A 20,471-nucleotide genomic window follows, 5' to 3' on the forward strand; every position below is an offset into this window, starting at 1 on the left:
GATGGTTTATAGTCATTTTTTTAATGAATGTTTTTTTTTTTACTGTTTGTCTGTCTCAAATATTTAGATTTGTTTTGCAACATGTCCAATTTATTATTCTTTTTCCCTCTCCCTCCATCTTGTTTCTTAGACACAGTGAGGAAGAGCATTTCAGAGGCGTCCATTTCTTCTCCTCATGCAGACCCCCCTGTACCATCAGAGTCCTCTGACTTCCCCACCAGGAAATTATCTGTGAAGAGCCAGACTTGCCAGGACTTAGGATCCCACAACTCCACCTCCCACAGTGCACCACTGCTGTCTGAGCGCACTGTATGTCACGTAAACATGTTTACATTGAGATTAGCATGCTCTCAGATGATTCTTTTATCCAGAAGAAGTGAACAGTGTCTAAAGCTGGCCTAAATCTTTTCTGTTGTGTTAACGCATATTACATGTTTTAACTGGCCTCTCTGCATGGCCAGAACCTGCAATTTTTATGCTCACATGGTATGGATCAGTTGACCAGCCACAACCTGGGTGCTTTATTCAAACAAGGGAACCCCATCCTCAGCAATGTTATGTTAAAATCAGGCTTTATCCGTATAACGCTGGCACACTGTTGCTTATAAGAACACTGGGCTGTTTGTAGGGATTGTTGTGGTAACTTGACCTGTGATTATAGAAAAGTCTGCACTTTGCTGATGATTATTGCACCAACGCAGTGAAGAGAAATCACACCAGTCTCTTGCATTAAAGGATTTAACATACAGTTGTAGCCTGTTTAAGAGTATACAATATAAGTGTCTGAACATTATTGCACCATGGAGATATTTTGGCCCAGTATCATATAGTGCGGTCTCATCATGTTTCACCTTGATGAACTCAGCTAAGATTATATCACCCATGCTTCCTAAACGGATTTGGCTATAGAACGCTGACTGAATATCAAAACTTTTTTCGTTGTGTGGGTGCTGGAAAGGTATTACAGATTATCCTTGCATGTATTTTCACACAGGCAGACTGGATTAGTGGCTGGCTTGGGAAAAATAGCTAGCAGAGGTGACGTCAGATTTTAAATATGCTTTTCCTCCTTGAAATGGGGATTGTTCAGCCAAGACGCTCAGGCTCTGAGCCAAGGTTTTTAGAAGATTTTCACAAGGACAAAGTGTTTTGTGTGTATGTATATGTGTGTGTGTGTATTTTTTAAAATTTTTATCTCTATCTATCTATATATGTGTGTATATATATATATATATGTATGTATGTATGTATGTGTGTATATATATATATATATATATATATATATATATATATATATATATATATATATATATATATATATATATATATATATATCTATATGCAAAAAAACAAAAGGAGAACAAATAACATTTAATAATAACAAATGCAGATGCTTCAACACAGGTGCACTGTATCGTACAATTAAGCAATTAACATCCAATCATGGATGATTGGATGTTAATGGCAAGAGGAAAAGATCTAAGTGACTTTGAAAGAGGGTTCATTGTTGGGTCACGGATGGCAGGAGCTTCAGTCACAAAGACTGCTCAACTGGCTTGTGTTATACGAGGAACAGTAACTAAAGTGACATCTGCATTTTGATCTATGGGAAAGACATCAGTAAATAGGGTCAGAAATTGTGGTCGACAGGGCACATTTGATGACTGTGATGCTCATGCAATAGTGCGATATGTAAGGAAAAACAGAAGAGCAACTCTTCCTCAGGTGACTGAGAATGTCAATGCAGGACGTAATCAGACTGAGTCAGCAAGAACAGTCCATCGACAATTACATAGAGAAGGATATTATAGTAGGGTTGCAGTGCATAAACCCCTCATTACAAGATTAATGCACATTTGAAAGTTCAGTGGTGCAAGAACCATAGGTACTGGTCTACAGAGATGTGGAAAAAAAGTGATATGATCAGATGAGTCATCACCACCATGTTCTCGGCAAGTGGGTGAGTGCATGTGTGGCGCACACCAAGAGAACAGTACAGGCCTGAATGCTCGACCCCTACGGTGAGGGGATCTGGTGGCTCTGTTATGCTGTGGGTGGCATTTTGCTGGCATGGTTTGGGTCCACTTATCCCCTTAGAGGGAAGGCTCACTGCAAATCAACACAAAGTTGTTCTGTGTGATCACCTTTATCCTATGATGAAACATTTCTATCCTGTTCTTGTTGTGAATAATTTCTCGTCTCTTCTTTTATGTAGCCAGAAGATGTAAATTTCTTCCTCTCCAAGGATGCCGATTCCTCTATTTCCAGCGACCTGTCTTCAGTGGCCATACCACCCCCTGCTGGTGAGGAGGGATCAGAGGGGAGGGAGTTTCCCTTGGGGTTCGAACCACTGCGCTCAGAGCAGCTGGCTGAGATGAGGGTCGAGAGCTCTCCAGTGGTCAAGGATCCATTCTGCTCCCCTCTGCTGGCGCCCGATAGCATGCTGAAAGGACTGCCACCTGTACACATTGTGGTAAGAAGACGCAGCAGGGGCATGTTCATACAGTTAAGCCTACATAGGTCAAAGGTTACTCACCCAATTTTATTGTTGGATAATCTGAGAGAGCCGAACAAGAAACAAAGAAATTAGCAGATAGGATATGGTTGCAGGAGTAGATCAGATTGAAGGTTTTTTTTACTATGGTTTAAAGAAAAGTTCACCTCAAAATGTTGAGAAATAAAATATCAAAGAACATACACTGCATACCGTTTTGTATCAGAGTGAGATGAAGTGTGAAGGGAGAAATGGGTGAGGTTGCAGCCTGCTCTCTCCTGTGAGAACAGTGTTAATATGAAAATGAAGAAATCGGTGTTGATTTTTAAAATTGCTCAAGTGAGTCTGCGAGAACGTAAAGAAAGCAGTGACAAAAGAGACTGGGAAGCTTGGTTTCCTTTTCTTCATCCCTTAATTAAGATTCTTGACATGTCTGAAGGGAATCCTAATTTGCTTTCCCCATTCCTTCCCTTTCCCTCCCTCTCGCCTCTTGTCTCTCCCGTTTCAGGCTTGTGCATTAGACCCCATGCTGGATGACTCTGTGATGTTTGCCAAGCGTTTGAGGAACATAGACCAGCCTGTCACTCTCTGCATAGTGGACGACCTCCCCCATGGCTTCCTCAGCCTATCGCAGCTCTCCAGGGAGACGAGGGAGGCTGCTAATGTCTGCGTGGAGCGAATTCGTGCTGTCTTTACCCAGAAGGAAACACCCCCTGAGCCACGCAAGCACCGCAAGCTGGAACGGACCGATAGGGGTGTGTCAGTCTCTTCTGGGGAAGCTGGTTCTCTCTTCGTCGGCCCCATTGAGGGAGGCGAGCTAGCTGTTGGGAGAGGGGCTAAAATGGCTGATGGGGAGGACTTGGTTGCTGTGGCAGCCCAGAATAACAGTGATGCTGGTGGTATTGGGGCTTAAATAAGGTTAGATTTAAAAAAAAAAAAAAAGAAAAAGAGAGAGAGAGACTGCAGTTCACCCGAGGAGTGAAGGGAGAAAGAGTAGATGAAGGTCAGACAAATTTAGGCAATCCAATGCCTAAAAGGAGAAGAGAGAAAGCATCCTGAAAAACAGTTAGGGCGGGTTGTGTGTGTATCGGGAGGGATGGGGTGGGGGGCAGTCTAGGAGACTGCTCTGTGTTTGAGAGACAGAAAAAAATAGTAAAGAAGCACTGAAATACAATTTCCTCTGCTTTACAATCCTTGTCACTTGCCTGTGCACCATCATGCACCGACACAAATCTGGCAGACGAAACGAACACACCCACAAAAGCCATGTTTTAGAATAAAATGGTAGTTGTAGCGACTACTTCGATCAAAGACCAGCACTCACCCACGCATGCAGCACACATACTTAACAGAGTTGCTGTTAGGCAGCAGAGTCTCGGACATAAGGCAGCACAGAAGATTCTTGAGACAAACCTGAATGGGTGATTCATCTAGTCCAAGGCAGTCATTGAGACTCTAATCAGATAGGGGAAGGCACACTATATGCTTCTGTATAGAGTCATCCCCATCAAAATGGCTACTTGTCCTTTAGGGAGCCATTCTAAATCACACTTAATAACTTCACATTGTGTTCTCCATTACGCCAGTTTGGCAGTCATTACAGCTCACTTTGTGGATAGTAACTCTGTTGACTGTCTTCCAAACAGATTTACGAAGCTAAAACACAACAGACTAAAAGGCTCTAAACTGGATGAATTGATTTACTCGCTCCTTGAGATTCTGTTACAGTTTTTAATCTTATTATTAATCCTTGCAGTAGTATTACTTTTGTTATTTATATCAGTTTTCTATTGCTGTATTATTATCCCTGAATCATGACAGATTTGTTTTTTGATTTGTACACTATTTTGTTAAGTGTAATCTTATGCTGTTTATTCCACATTTTCGAATGTGCTCAATATTTACCTCTGCTTCTTAAGCAACAACTGCTCTGACGTCCCTGGCCTTTCCAATTAAACTGAAGTCCTACTCTCAGTAATGCATACTGATAAGATAGAGTAAATGTAGAATATTACACAGGGACAAAGTGCCCTCTCTAGATGCTGCCTAGTGCTTTTTTGTAGAGGCGATATTACTAATGCAAAGATTATATTTTATTGATTGCTACAGTGAAATTTGTGGAGATGCACTGAGATGCATTATTTTATGATCACAAGTACTTGAAAACGTGGGTCCCATCTTTATAAGTCTTTCGAGAACAGTCCTAGCTGTCAGAGCTTCTGGTAGATGCAAAATGTTTTTCATTTTTATTATTTTAAAACTGGAAACGGTTGCTCAACATTCCCCTACTGTAGAACTGGAGTAAGTGAGATAGGGGCAGCAAAAAGCCCAGCTTTCCGCTATCAATACACATTTTAAACTTCACTGCACTGATATCCTCTCAGGTTGTCCCTGTTCCTCACCAGGCGTTATTGCTCACTACTTCTCTGCACAGTATGCAGTGTGTCAAAGTACCATTTCTCTTAAGCCAGGGGATTTCCTGCCTGACAACTTGTTTCTACAAATCAGAGGTTTTTAGGCAAAGCTTAAGGGCCCTGAGCAAGAAAAAAGATTGCAAGAGTGTAAAAGCTGTTGAACTTGTATTTGGCCAACTAAAAGTGGCTGGTGGTCCAGATTTTTTTTGCTCCCCACCATCACATTTGGGGTTGTCTTCAATAAACCGAAGCCGCTCCTCTGAGCGTTTTTGCCACTGAAGCACTTTGAAGTACACAGAAACGTCCTTTGGAGGGTCAGTCCCTCTATCAGGTCCAACTAAATATAGATGCCAAAATGCTGGCACTGTCCTGCCCTTGCCTGGTAACAGGGTTGGGGTTGCCAGGTCTGTAGAGAGAGATGCTGTGTGATGAATAGGATTTAGCTGAAGCTTCGAGTGCAAAATCCCCCCCCCCCCCCACCCCCTGTAGAAGAGCTGAATTTTCAGCAGCAAAGTCATGCTACCGGATTAGACCATGCTCGGTTCTGTCAGATCGGAGTACTTACTGCAATATTTTTAGTCAGATTGATGGAGAAAACCAGGGCTGTGAAGAGGAAGAAAGTAATACACTCATCCTCTCTGAGATGCTGGGCTGAAGTTTGTACTTGCTTTACTAGCCGCTGTTTATGCTCACTCTGCACTTTTGCAGTAGTTGGTTTGTCGATCTGTGCAAGTTTTTTTTTTTTTTTTAGGCTTGAGCTTGTATACATGTCACTGTTGTTTTTTTTAAAAAAAAAAATCTTTGCTTTGTGCCTGTATGTGTGGCTGGATCAAGTGGAGTCTGTGTTCATGTGACCACTAATTGCAACAGCACAGTAGTCTCTGGCGTGAGGAACATGAGCTTACACATGGGCACGTCCTCTTTTGTTTGTGTTGTACGTTCACACAAAGACGGGAAAGGCACTTTACAGTCAAGAGACTATTCATAGTATTAATCATCTGTTGTTGAGAGCAACCACTTTGATGTGTTCAAGGCTCTTTTTGTCTGTGATATACATCAGCTTGATGTCATCATACTGTAAACACCACTGCACATGAAACTCAGAGTCAGTGGTCGATAGCACTTTCTTGTATGAATTATGTGAGCTGCGAGAAAACTTTTTAAAAAAATGTGTCAAATCCATTCACTTGCTGTTTATTGACCTCCATATGCCTCTTACCCTTGATGATCACTCATGCATTAGGCTTAATGCAGGTGACAGACCATTTGGTGTTTTGGACAGTTGTCCTACATGTCTGCTGTCATCAGTTTTACTTGTACTTTTGTCATTTCCTGGCATTTTTGTGGATTCAGCTGATGCTTTAATGCTGCCAGCAACTTTGAGCTGAAATGTTTATTCAGTATTGTTTTAATTAATGTTGCTGCTTCATGGGGTGTTGATGATCCACAGAGCAACTTTATAATCACAAATCGTCCTTGTGAGTACAAACTAGTTCTGGTAGTTCATTGTAATGCTATTTTTATTTGGAGTTGTTCAATTATCAGGTTGTACTGCATACCTCTGTTGTTTTCCTCTTTAAAAGCTCTACTCTCTTGTGCTTTTTTTTGCCCCAGGCTGATTTAGGTGGAGTGCAATGCAAAAAAAAAAAAAAAAAACTCTAAACAAGAGCTAGCTGCTTCAACCATTAGATCAATATACACGAAAGCTATGCAGTTACACGCCAGAAACACGTAATTCTTCTTGTCCAAGTCTTTTTGTTTCCTCAGTCAGAAATGCAGTGATGCCGTTTCATGCTGTGCAATGTGTTTGTGTAAACTTTACAAGATTCCTCAAAATCTAGTTTGGTCACAAATGCATCAGTGCGTTAGACCGACCGCAACTACTTCTAGTTGACTAATGAGAATTAGTCTTTTTATTGATCGGTTAGATATGTATAGTTAAAGTTAAAAGCAGAACCAAAGGCTGCAACCTGAGTTGTCATAACAGATGAACTTTCTTTGCCGTTGAGTGTTTGCTGTAAACTGGTATCATTTAAAAATGCAGGTGCTAATCAATGTTATAGCCTGTCTGCAGTCCATATGTTAATCACTACGCACCGTAAAATGCAATTCTGATGTAGAATTTGATTTAGCCTTTAAAAAAAAAAAAAAACAAGCCATAGACTGGAAACAAAGCTGTTTTTAAGTTTGTTTTTGTTTTGTTTTTTGTTTATTTTTATCTACTTTTATTGAAAACACCACAAGTGCAAACCTGTGAATAAAAAAAAAAGAATGTATTTTAAACATTATATGATTCATGTAGATATTTTTACTTTAAGATTTGTTAATCAGATTGATTGCAGATTGATTTGACTGCATTTTCTTTGCAGGTATCATACTAGAATGTTATGTGTGACATGCCACGAGCAGACTGGTTCCTCCTTTGTTGATTTTTATCTAAATAAATATATTCTCCCATGAACCTGCTGTTGTGTCCATGTTTATGAATCAACCCTTTTCTCTTTATTGATCAGACAAAAGGTCAACGATAAGTCACTGAGAATAGAGATAGATTATAATTCAATGTAGGTGACCAGATATGCTTGGTATCTCTGATGGATTTGTTTTGATGTAATTATAATTTAAGATTGCATTTGTGAATACCAAAAAGTCTTAACTTAATTTCACAAGTATCTTGATTCAGCCAGGACCAGCCAAAGCTGACCTTTTGATAAACATATTAAGCATCTAAAAACACACAATGCTCAGAAGTCTCTGATATGATTGATTGATCTTTATTTCTCTACACAGTGGGGGACAAGAAACAAGTATTGTAAGTAAAGTTTTGAGGTAGTTTTCATTTGATGCTACTCTCTACGTTTGCCTGACAGTTATAGTTGTTACTTTGCTGACTCAAATTTGACATCTAAAACATGACTTTATAAAATTATGCTTCTGTATAGATTAAATTAACATATAAATAAGCGAATATAGCTCTATCTTAACCAGCTACAACTAACTAAAATCCAAAATGATAGATAACATAATATTACTTCATAATTCTTAATAACTTTTGATACTTTTGTTGATAAGCCTACTGTTGTATTTGTACTTTGGTAAAATTTTGAATGTTTTGTAACAGATTATTTAACATTATGGTAATAGACTACTTTTACTTATAGACACAGGATTGAAGTTAACATGTAACATTTTTCAAGGAGTAATACAACCGATTACGCCTGTTGATGTGTGTCCTGCTGATTGGTGATATAATAATTTGCAGCAGGAGGCCGGGCATCATCTGTCTCATTGCTACTTCATTAGAGGTGTGTGACCTCTGGTGAAAACATGATTGCAATCACCGATGGCATTTTTAATGTGCGGACGTGTCGCATTCTCAAAGCACGAGCGGAACCGGGAGCGCGCACTCGGTACCCCCCCTCCTCCCAAACAAACACACACATCACCACCATCCAGCTTCAGCTGCTGGAGGGGGCCACATGCATCGACAGGGACCAACGTGAACGCGTCCGGTTCCTCTCTCCCCCTTCTCTCGCGCTCTCTCCTCGAGCCTTTCCACGTTGCGCGCTCCCGCACAGAGACAGGCTTCAGGGAGCCCAGAGAGCAGACGAGCGACAGCGGGGGAGAGAGAAAGATGGAGGTGAGGGTCGGGGAGAGACTCTTGTGCCTGGCCGTGCTGTCCAGCGTCCTCTGCGTGGACTCAGTCCTCGGGAAATACGTCAAAGGCATCGTCAACACCAAAGAGGTGAGCGCTGTTTTCCCCTTTACCTCTTTAATTTGTTGCCACTTGCGACATTGTCACCGCCACAGGCTGATAGGAGTGGGAAAGGGACTCGACTGCGTATCCGCACGCAGGTCTCGGTGGTGGACTGTTCCGCGGATAGAGGAGAAGGCTGCGACCAATTCACCGTTAAGTTGCATTAGATGTTTACATGGTTGTTTATTGCCACCATATGAAACACGCGCACCTCTATTCTGCCTTTCATTTGCGCGCCATCTGCGTGCGTGTCATCTGTGGCGTATATTTTACCCTCATTATGATGGTCTTTGGCATCACTGTAGCCCCAGTAAGCGGCATCCCACCAGTCCGCGGTTTACCAATCGAGCCTCCAGTTATGATTACTCATCTTAAAGCGAGATCCAGCTCTACAGAGTGTGATTTTCTTTGCATGCTTACGTATAAATTAGCAGTGATATTTATGTCTTTGATGAGGGGACCCGTTACAGGTGTGCGTCATATGGCTTGTGGCGCGCAGCGGTGGGTTTGTGGCGTTGAGCCCTCAGAAAGAGGAGCTCGTCAGGATTGAGAGTCTGTTTTCAGACAGATAAGCATCGACATCATCGCTGCCCTGACAAGATCTGTTGAGTTAAAATGTCAACTGTGCAGCGGGCAGATAGCTCGGGACCGTTTTAATTCTGGAGGCTACCACCTGCTGATGTTCCACATCTCTCTGGTTTCTATTCTCACGTGTGTGCGGATCAAGTTTGGCATAAATTAGTTGTACAGTAGGGATGTCTTCCATCTTGTTGTGAGTTGATGCAGACTTAGTAACCTTTATAAAAAAAAAAGCCAGAGTCTAATAATCATAAAAAATCACATTGGTTTGTTTGATTATATTCAGAGCATCATCGTAATTCTGTTGGAATTTCTGCAGAAGCCGAGTTTATTCATCTTCCCCCGAGGTAATTTGATCCTGCACCCTCCTGTGATGCAGAGTGGGGTCAGGTGTGCCTGGATATTCTGCTCATGCATTAAAAAAAAATCAGTGTTTATCAAACATGTAACATGGAAAATGTAAGAAAAGCATCCAGTGGAGCTACTCAGTGGCCAACAGCAGAGGGCTATGTGGTTGCACTGGGCAGCTCAGGTCACTGAAGGAAGGTGTTGTTGGAAAAAAAAAAAACCCAGAGAGAACATGCATTTTCAGAACAAAAAATGTTTCCCTAGATAAACTGAGGATATTTTGCACCAGCCATGTGCACTCAAGTGTTTCATGTACCTCCGATTCTCAAGTCTTGCCAAAATGTGACTTGGCAGCAAAAAAACACCCCGAAAAAAAAAACATGGAAATACTTCACTACTGAGGAGCTATCTAGTATATCACCTTACATGTATATCACCTTACTTGGCTCAAAAAACAAAGAACACTGTCCATTAGGCACTTGAGCTAACAAGCTTTAATTCTAACTTAAAATTGCTGACTTTTTATGCTCAAACACCCTGAAGACTCACTACAGTAAATTTAAAAATGCCTGAACTGAGAGATTGAAGTCATCAGTTTGAATCCCCAGGGATGACGATGGGGGTCAGGAATGGATAAATTGAACAAAAGGCAGTCATTCATCCATCACTGCTGTTGAAATGCCCTTGAACACAGCACGGATCTCCACCTGCTCCAGTGGAGCTGCTCAGTGGCCAGCAATAGGTTGTACTGGGCAACTTCCAAGTTGTTAGTGTGTATGTGTGTGCATGACTCTCAGGCTCCTGAGTAGAATGGCATCTACTCTTCTCGTCCTCTGCAGTAAATAAGAATATAGTTTCAGTCAACCTGCCTTCTTATGTAAGGGCTCAAATAAAAGAGGCTTTTGGAAAAATTGAGAGGTAAAACGAAGTGCTTTCTGAGACGAATTAGAAAGAAGAAATGAATTAGATTAGAGTAAATGCAGAAAAATTAGAGCCGTGCACTTTATTTCATGCTTTTCAACATTTTTGTTGCATCTTATTGACGGTTTTCTCTCCTTTCTCCTGTGTTACTGAACCGGTCAGAGATTATTTGACAATCTAAGCAAAACAACAGAGCACTCTGAATGACATCAGGCAACACCGGACTTGACATATTGATATTGTGTAAGTGTGCGTACAGTTTAACACATCATCAGTCTTGCTCATTCCTCTCTGCCCCAAGGTCACCCACTAACTTGCACACAGAACAAACCCCAGCACTCATCCACACATAAAAAAATCAGCTTCAATCCTGTGATGCTTTAGCTGCATCAGTGTCCAGAGAGGAGAAGGCAGACTTTGTGCAGAGCTGTAAATTGACAAATACAATTTAACCGCACTGTGAGGGATGAGCTGTTGAAAATGTGGAATAGCCAGAGAAATATAGAGAGACATATATGAAGTTATCCAAAGTCACTGGTGCGGCAGACTGGTCAACAGCTTTATTTGGGCTGGTCGATGTGTACAATTAGTCTAAGTGGCTCATGGTGTGTGGAGGCACTGATAAAATGTCCCTTTGAGGGCCAGTTGTGGCTTTAAGGTCAGAAGAAGGTCATGGAAAAAACTTGGCAGGGAAAGGAATAAACTTTCCTTCAGTAGCCAATAAAAGTGGACCCCTCAGAAGGCACACACACTCTGCTTCAGGCGTCTCCTGTCTCAATGTCTGTATAACTGTATGAGTTTGCAGCAGGGTGATGTTGAACATTTACAAAGTCCTCGTCTAACCTGAGGTTGAGCTACGGTGTTGCTCGGTTACATTTTGACAGCACACACTCACTGTTACAGGTGTCAAACCTCAGTTCCCCATAAAATTAGAGCTGCAACGATTAGTCGATTAGTCGAGCAACAGAATATAAATCAGCAACTATAATCGAATAATCGTTTTAGTCCTTTTGTTAATGAAAAATACCAAACATTTGCTGGTTTCACCTTCTCAAATGTGAGGATATGAATCTTTTTTGTGCTGTATATGACAGTAAACTGAATATCTTTGGATTTTAGACTGTTGATTGGACAAAACAAAACATTTGTTGAAGTAATTTTGGGCTCTGAGACAATTAATCGAGAAAATAAGCATCAGATTAATTGATAATTAGTTGCAGACCTACGTAAAATATATAATTGTGATTTTTCTGGCGAATATTGTGATTGCAATTTAAGTCAAGATTATTTTCTATGGCTAATTTGTGTTTATGCGTCGCAGCGTTGTGTAACCCTGACTAATTAATCATTTCTGAATTGTATTAAATAAGATTGAGAATAAGATTTTGTACCAATCATAATCACAATTGTATCTTGTTTCTATATGAATATTGTTGAGGTCGCCCCAGAGTTCTTTTTCTTTCAGTCAGAGAAAAGTCACCTTCAAAAGTAAATCGGGTTTGTTTTCTATGGAAAACTTGACCAATTAGCTCACATAGTAGCCTACATTTAGCCCAAGCTTAATAAAAGACATCAGAATTCAGAGTAGGGGTGTGCCATATCGTATCGTTCACAATAATATCGGTATAATTTTTAATATGATTAAAAAAAATCATATAATGACAAGAATGATAATGGCAATATTCCAACTTGTTGACGTAATGACATCATACTGTTACACACAGCAACAACAAGGATGGCTGAAAGTGAAAGTAACATTACTACCAGCTCCACAGTGGAGGAGTTAGTACCAAAAAAGGGGAGCGACCTCAGTATTGTAGAAGTAGTTTGGTTACAAAAGATCAGATGTACAACAAACCACAGTAATATGTAAGAAGTGCAAGAAGACTGCAACAACAAAAGGAGGCAATACAACAAACTTATTTCACCACCCCAAGTAGAAACACCTGGTTGAGTATGAGGAAAGCCAAAAATCCCGCAAGGAGTATTTTGTCATATGATCAAGAATATCATTATTGTAGGATTACCTTGAATTATTGTGATATTATATTAGGGCCATATCACCCATCCCCTAATGCAGAGTTTATTAACTATGCAACAGCCAAGTAAATATGCTGGCAACAGTTGTCTTTATAGCTAGTTTCTTCAGCTTGTTGAAACACTTTTAAGTATATAACTCATTGTCAAAATTGCTGCTCTTGGGATTTGAAAATTGTGTTCTTTCAAATTGCGATTCTGCTAAAAAAACATGAATCATTCAGCCCTAGTTTTCAAGTGTTTTCTAAACTTTCTGAAGTATTTCTCTCAGAGATTGGGGCGAGGGGTTTACAGAATCAGTATGCGATGCCGATTCTGTAAAAATGTGGCTATAGACAGGTTAAAATGTCTTTGGTCTTTTGGTCTCCACAGTTAATGAAAATGTGTGGATTAGACCAGAAAGGCCTTTAAACTTTTGCCTTTTGAAAATTAATGAAAATGAACAGATGCCCTTGAAAGTTCTTTTTCTCATTTAAAAATGTAGCACCCATATTCATCAGTGTTCCTCCTCTCTGTGGGCTTTTCTCTATCCCAAAATCAACATCTCTCATCCTGAGGGAAAACACTGTGATGGATGTTGGGTTGATATAGCAGCAGTTTGGAAATGAAGGATTTCACCAGGACTTAATAGGATCATGACGTAAAGAAGCCTACTGTATGATTTATTATTTTAATTAATGTCACGTCTTATCTTAAAATATGCCAGTTCTGAATTCTTGAATTTTACCAAACAAGACTTTGAAAGTCACTGAAAACTCCTTCAAATTGACATCTCAGTAAGTTTGGGAACCCTGTATGTGTAGAATTTCCAAGTCGACAACTCAATCAGTTTTCCTGCAGCTCTTTTTAATGAGAGCATTGTGGTAAAACAAAAGAACTGTGTGTATGTGTGTGCACAGGTGTGTGCGTTTGTTTTCATGTGTCCATATGCTTGCTTGTGTGTGTGTGTGTGTGTGTGTGTGTGTGTGTGTGTGTGTGTGTGTGCGCTCATGTGAAACACCAAGACAGACAGAGAGGGACAGAGCTTGATGCGTGAGTGTGTTTGTCGGTGTGTGAGCGTGTTTATGCGTCGCAGCGTTGTGTAACCCTGACTAATGAATCATTGAGAAGCCCAGCAGTCCAGGGGTGACTTGACTAGCTGATTGGTAATTAATTGTTAATGAGGCTTAGCAAGCAAACAGAAAAAGAGAAAAAGACAGAAAGCTACAGATGAAAGGACAGAAACTGTGAGGGAGGAAAGAGAGAAGGAAAAAAAAAAGCGACAGAGAGAATGAGACGGAGAGATGCTGAATTGACCGGATACTGCATCAAGGCATAGCAGTTGATTAATGGGGTGTACGTACACACACGGGGTGTATGGGAGTGACTCTGCATCACAATGCAGCGGCCATGGGGAAATAAGACGACTAAAAGGGGATTAAGGTAGACACCTCATCCACTGTTGCTGTTCTCCAGGGCTCGGTCTGTTTCCTGCTCTCCACTGGCACCTCACACTCACACAGATACACTCACAGCCAAAAACACACACACACACACACACAATGAGCTACACTGTGCTGACTTGATGTTGGTGGAATAGCTTGACCCCAGTGGTGAATTGTGCAAACAGCTATGTAAGGCTTGCTGATTCTGTCTTGGCCTTGTTAGACTCTGCTGTCTGTCTTTAAACTAAACATACCAGAATCTCCTTCCAAAAAAAAAAAAAAACACAAACAGTGGCCTCAAGTGTCTATTGTGTAGAAATGTGTACTTAACTCTATAGGGCTTCATCATTGATTAGTCTCTTGATTATTTGTCAATGAAGTGTTTAATTGATAAAGTGTTGAAAAACACTAGTGGCAAATTTCCAGGTTGTGTCCAGGTTGATGACTTCAAATTGGTTGTTTTTGTCCAACCAACAGTCCAAAACCCAAAGACACTCAGTTTACAACCAGGAAATATTTGCCATTTTTGCTTGATAAATTAAATGATTAATTATATTAAGTTTTTGTCAATTGACAAGACTTGGTTGCATGACCAAAAATCTTAATAAATATTTTATAATATATAGAAAATAGATGAATTATCAGATGTACCTAAATAATGATAAATGTGCCAATAAGTTTTTATACATCAGTGCATTTACACTGTAAATGTATGTTGTACTGTTTGGTATATTTGTTTGAGGCTATTTTTCATGTTTTTTCCAGAGAACTCTTAATGCTGCAATGACAGCTGACATTTTGACTTGTCATAGTAGGAAAAGCACAGGTGTTAATAATAACATTAACGATATGGCTTCTTTTCAAATGTGCCAGTAAGCAATGACAGTGTGACAGTGAGCCAGCATGCACAATACCAGCAATGGAAATCAGCCATCATTAATTATATGGTTTACACCTCCTCACTGTGACATGTCAAAAGGGCCTATAGTTCTTTCAACACTGTGGCAGCAACTTCTGGAAGACCTTTTCCTGTTTTAGCATGACAATGCCCCCGTACACAAAGCCTGGTCCATAAAGAAACACTTTCCCGAGTTTGTTGAGTTTGCTGAAACCTGCACAGAGCCTTGACCTCAACCCGTATCAAACACTTTTGGGATGAATTGGAAAGCCGACTGCGAGCCAGACCTTATCATCCAACATCAGTGCCCGACCTCACTAATGCTCCTGTGGCTGAAATGGAAGAAAAACTGTTGAGCCAGGTTCCAAAATCTTGTGTAAATCCATCCTAGAAGAGCGGAGGGTGTTTCTGACTGTGTAACAGCATTTTAATGTCGACTGTTTTGAAATTAGATTTTCCAGAATCATGTTCTTAGTTGTTTATAGGTATTTACTGAGAATTGTGACACGAGTGAACTAGAGGGCCAGTAAGAGATGTATTTACATGAAGTCTGTAATAAGATACATTGGGTTTATTTTCCTGCGCTACAGATTCATTTTTCTGTATATTCATTAATCAACAGCTAAGTCTTTCCATAAATTACTGTGGTAAAACTCTTCATCATCAGTGTGTGTGTGTGGGGCTGCTATATGGCTCAAAGAATTGTCTCATATAGCAAGAAGGAAGTCTGACTAATTATCGACTCTGAACTCAGTGCAGTCGGAGTTTTTCTACTCCTGGGTTACTGAGCAGGTAATTTGAAGGATGAACGTATGAGAGCAGGACAAAACAAAAAGTGTTTGTGTGTGTTGTGAATGACTGGCTTGGGCTTTTGATGTTTCTATGGCAGCTGCAAACTAAGGCATGCTGTGGTTGCTATGACAATAACTGGGGGGGACTGATATTTGGTGCAATGTGTGTGTGTGTGTGTGAAGTGTTGTGTGGATGAGTGTGGGTATGTATGTTTGTTTGACACATCAGCCATGGCATGCTGTAAGAGTGTCTGACAGATGCTCATGGGTAATTCTATGTTTGTGTGTGTGTGTGTGTGTGTGTTTATCCAACAAGGGGGTCTTTCATAGTCCTAGCCTGTGGTGAGTTAAATGATACCCTCTTCCATCCCAACCAGACCACCCCTCTCTCCTCTCTCCTCTCTCCAGGGATTCAGCTCTGGGTCAGCGCTTCCTTATGCTGCCCTGGTTGTCATGGTTATAGCCTTAAGCATCACCCCGGACAACACATGGGTTAGAGCGAGGCTCGGGCTTCAGTGACTTTTGGAGTTTACCGTGAATTATAACCCAGAGGCTCCAGGGGCTGAAGCAGGCTGGCTTGCCAGGGCTGAAATATGGCTGCGGTTTTGTTTGCCGTGATATATGGAGGCAGCAGTGCTGGCCATGCTACACTTCTCTGGTTGCACTTTATTTCTCAGCACAGAAATTACTGTGCTTGTTTATGTAGAAAGAAAACAGGGCAGAGGTAATTACAGGATAATGGTGCATGGGGAGTTTTGTTGGTTGGTTGGAGATCAAGCGTTCATAACAACCAAGCTTAAGGCTAGTTTTAATAAGGAAGAGGAGAACTGTGCTCGAGTCCTTGAGGAGGCTGAAATGTGCAACAGAAACTTGTGTGTGGTTGGATGAGTCAAAATATAGTGTATATCAAGTTGTGGTCATGTTTTGGATCTGCTTGTTTTAACATTCTAAGAGTACAATTGGTTTTAGGGCAAGTAAATATTGCCTGAAGCAGAACTTGGAGATAACTTGGCGATTAAAGAGGTACTGCACACTTAAACGTGTTTTTTGAGCTGTAAACTAAATTATATGACTGTACTGTGATGAAACACATCAGTGCTGGTGTTAATGGTGACATTGACACCATATTATAGAAATCAGTATTTCATGGGTTGAAAATGGCTCAACGTGTCATCTGCTGTTTAAAATCAGCCCTGAAAAGGCGGGGCAAATGGTGACGTAGAGTGGACCGTTTGGGAGTTCATGAAATTTATAATGTTAATGTTAACGCCCACCTCCCCCGGCCCCCACCCTTGAGTGTGAGTCTGTTAGACAGACTCAGCAGCTAACAGCAGCTAACAGTAGCTAACGGTAGTACTGACCTGCTGGAAGAAATCTCTCTATCTGTGACTGTCCGCGGGAGGAAACACGGCTGGCAGCCACAAAAACAACAGAAACCTTCTCCGCATTTCGTCCTGTAGCTCTTTAACTCTCCGGCTGTCTGTTCCTGCAGTTTTCAGCTGGTAAAATATTGTTTTAAAATGTTAAATTGTGGTGTAACCGGAGCTCGACCGTTACTGAACCTGTTCACTGCAGAGCAGCGGTGGACCACAGCTCTGTTCCACAGCAGACAGTCACAGACGGAGAGATTTCCTCCAGCAGGTTAGTGCTGCTGTTAGCTCCTGAAGCTAAAACTGTCTTCATGTGAAAATAAACCAGGTTTAGTTTTTATGTTCTCCTGGTCTTAAAAACTACTTTCACTGTTGTGTGAAATGAGAAATGAATGGTTCTGCATGTTTTTTCATATTCAAATTGATTTAATTATAACCTAGAATAGTTATAATTGAGAAGGGTCACATACCAAATCTAGGACTGCAACCAACGATTATTTTCTCAATTAACTGATTAGTTGCTTGGTCTATTAAATGTCAGTAAAAGGTGAGAAAGGTCGATCACTGTGTCCTTAAGCCCAAGATGCAACCTAAAATGTCTTGTTTTCTCCCGACCAACAGTCCACAACCAAAATATATTCAGTTACTATCATAGAGGATTAAAGACACCAAAAAATATTCAAATTTAAGAAGTTGGAAACAGAGAATTTCAGCATTTTTTCTTAAAAAATGACTCAAAATGATGAATCGATTATCAGAATAGTTGGTTATAAAATTTTCTGTCAATCGACTAATAGATTAATTACTAATTGTTTCACCTCTAACCAAATCTTTATCATAGTAGTGGTGAGAGGTATCACATCTCAATACACTTTGACTACTGAGCAAATTGTGTCTTTATCATCAGATATAAAAAAAGGCTGCAACTAAAGATTATTTTTTAATTACTGATTAATCTGCTGATTATTTTTTCTATTCATTGATAAATCATTTGATCTAATATATTCCCCTAAAGCCTAAGGTGATGTCTTCAAACTGCTTTTTGTGTCTCACCAGCCCTCCAAAATGCAAAGATATTCAGTTTACTGTCATACAAGACAAAGAAAAGCAGGAAATTCACACATATGTTGATTATAGTTGCTGATTAAGTTTTAGTAATTTACTAATTTATTAATGCAAAAACTGTTTCAGCTCTAGTGTCAATTATTGGAAGTTGTCACTGAATTGGCTACTTGATCAAAATCTAATAAAAAAGAAAGCGCAGAGAATCTAGTGGTTTTGGACAAACCCATGTTTGTTCTTAAAACTAAGGTGTTGAAAAATATTGTACTGGTATCTGTACCAAAACGCAGATGTTGTATTGGCAAAATACTGAAAAAAAATCTCCTGCCTTACTTGTGTGCCAAATATACTACAAAATCTCACTCAGTAATCATCACCCAGCTCTAACTTAAAGTTATTGATTAACAGTTTGTAAAATGTAGATCTTCTGGTTTTTTCATTTGCCATCATTTAGTGAAGTAAGCACAGTTACTGATAATAAATAAGAAAATATCATACCACTATGGATCAGCTTTGTAACTTTAAGGCATTTATTACAGTAAATGCTGCAGCCTGGTCTCTCGACAGTCACTGGGCTAAATGTAGCAAAGTAGGGTTCCCACACCGGGTCTCAACCTCTGGTCTCCCAGACCACAGACGACTGTGCTAACCACTCAGTCAAAGGGTCAACCTGCTCACTAAGGGCCAGCGTGTTTAGTCATCCATGGTTGTTGGTCTCTAGAGGGCACAAGCCTGACGCTAAAGAAAATGTTTTACTTATGTCATTTGTTTTTAGTAATTTTGTAAGACTAGCTGATGTCTCATTTTGGTTCAGATCTTTACTCGTTCTGCCTCAGTAGGGCCTGCTCACACCGGGCAGTCCTCTAGATAAAGAAAAGTGTGTGTAAACAGTATGTAAGTGATGTGGTGTTAGTGCTGTGTTCAGCACTATGATCCATATCTACAGAATGTGTCTGCTCACAGCTGTATAGAACATATACTATATGTATATATAGACCACCACAGACTGATTCGCCATGCCGATGCTGCAGTGCCTTATGTAAGCTCAGTGAAGTACATCATCAGCACTGTTATCTAGTCTCATGCTGCCAAGCTTATAGCTGAATAATATTAAGAATGGATAGTTTTTTTGCTACAGCCCCCCTTCCCCCTTCCACGTACTATACATCTCCATACTCTGTCAGTTGGTCGGTCCACCACTTTGATCAAGACTGAAATATATCAACAACTATTGAATGGCTTGTCATGTAATTTGGTACAGATGTTTATAGTGCTCAGAGGATTAATCCTAATAGAACTGTTGATTCCTTGACTTTTCCTCTTGTGCCACCAGCAGGTCAAAGTTTTCACTTATCTAGTGAAAGATGTCAACAATTTAATAGATGGATTGGCAAAAAATATTATACAGACTTTCTTTTTCCCTCTTGTCATCTAGTGCCACCAGGACACTTGTTTTGAGCTAAAGATTTTGAAACTATTGGATGGATTGCCATGAAATGTGGTATAGGCATGAAGGATGAAGATGGGGTCAGACAATTAATGCAAATGAATTTGGTGATTCCCTTGCTTTTTATTATCTAGCACCATCTTCAGGACAAAATTTTAATTTATCTTATACTTTAGTTTATGACCAAATAAGTGAAAAACTAATTACAATTATCAGAAGTACTGTGTGTTTAGTGCTAATTAGCAAATGTTAGCATGCTAACATGCCAAATTAAGATGGTGGAAAAGGTAAACATTAAACCTGCAAAACATCAGTATGTTAGCGTTGTCAATGTGAGCCTGTTAGCATGGTGACATCAGCCTTTAGCTAAGAGCACCCAATTAAAGCCTCTCAGAGCTGCTAGCATAGACTCTTGAACTTGTTGATATCTTGTTCCAACCATGTTAATTGTTATTTATTCACTTATTTTTTTCCCTATCTCTTCTCTTTCTTGACAGGACTGGGTTTTTCTCACTCGCTTCTGCTTTCTCACCGACTTTGGACGTCTGGACTTCCGGTTCCGTTATCCAAAGGTAGGGTGACTTACTGTTGTTATGGTTGGAAGTGTGTGTGTCTATAACATGCTTTTGTTTTTTATTTAAAAACATTTATTGTTTTCATTCAATTTCCCCACATTAACACAGCTTGCCCACACTTTCTTCTTTGGCAGCATAACTGTTTTACATTTTTTCTTTCATCATTCTTTCTTTATTTCACATTTTCAACAGTTTCCCTCTCTTTTTCTCTTACCTTATCTAAAGCAGTGCCATCGCTCTCTTCTCTCTTCTACTTCTTGCTCTGGTTGTTCCTGCTGTACCCGCCCTGCCCTCTTTTTCAATCCCCATCCTCCTCCTTCTCTCCTCTGCTCTATCTTTCGCTGCGTGTGTTTT

At 40.2% G+C, this 20,471-nt stretch overlaps 2 protein-coding genes across 4 annotated transcripts in view; both read left to right on the top strand.

Annotated features, from left to right (window-relative positions):
- lipeb (lipase, hormone-sensitive b) overlaps window positions 1-7,369 on the top strand; it is a 29,429-nt gene extending 22,060 nt beyond the window's left edge. For all 3 annotated transcript variants that reach the window (XM_044358560.1, XM_044358561.1, XM_044358562.1), the window contains 3 exons: window positions 131-309; window positions 2,216-2,473; window positions 3,003-7,369. In XM_044358560.1, coding sequence (XP_044214495.1) covers window positions 131-309; window positions 2,216-2,473; window positions 3,003-3,407 — 842 coding nt within the window. In that variant the 3' untranslated portion in view covers window positions 3,408-7,369. The remainder of the gene's footprint in view (window positions 1-130; window positions 310-2,215; window positions 2,474-3,002) is intronic.
- An 867-nt stretch (window positions 7,370-8,236) lies between these two features.
- Window positions 8,237-20,471, top strand: part of tmem145 (transmembrane protein 145) — a 40,430-nt gene continuing 28,195 nt past the window's right edge. The window contains exons 1-2 of the mRNA XM_044359153.1: window positions 8,237-8,653; window positions 20,040-20,114. Of these exons, the coding sequence (XP_044215088.1) occupies window positions 8,252-8,653; window positions 20,040-20,114 (477 nt within the window). The 5' untranslated portion in view covers window positions 8,237-8,251. The remainder of the gene's footprint in view (window positions 8,654-20,039; window positions 20,115-20,471) is intronic.

Source organism: Thunnus albacares, chromosome 8 (genome assembly GCF_914725855.1).
Source record: "Thunnus albacares chromosome 8, fThuAlb1.1, whole genome shotgun sequence".
NCBI lineage: Eukaryota > Metazoa > Chordata > Actinopteri > Scombriformes > Scombridae > Thunnus > Thunnus albacares.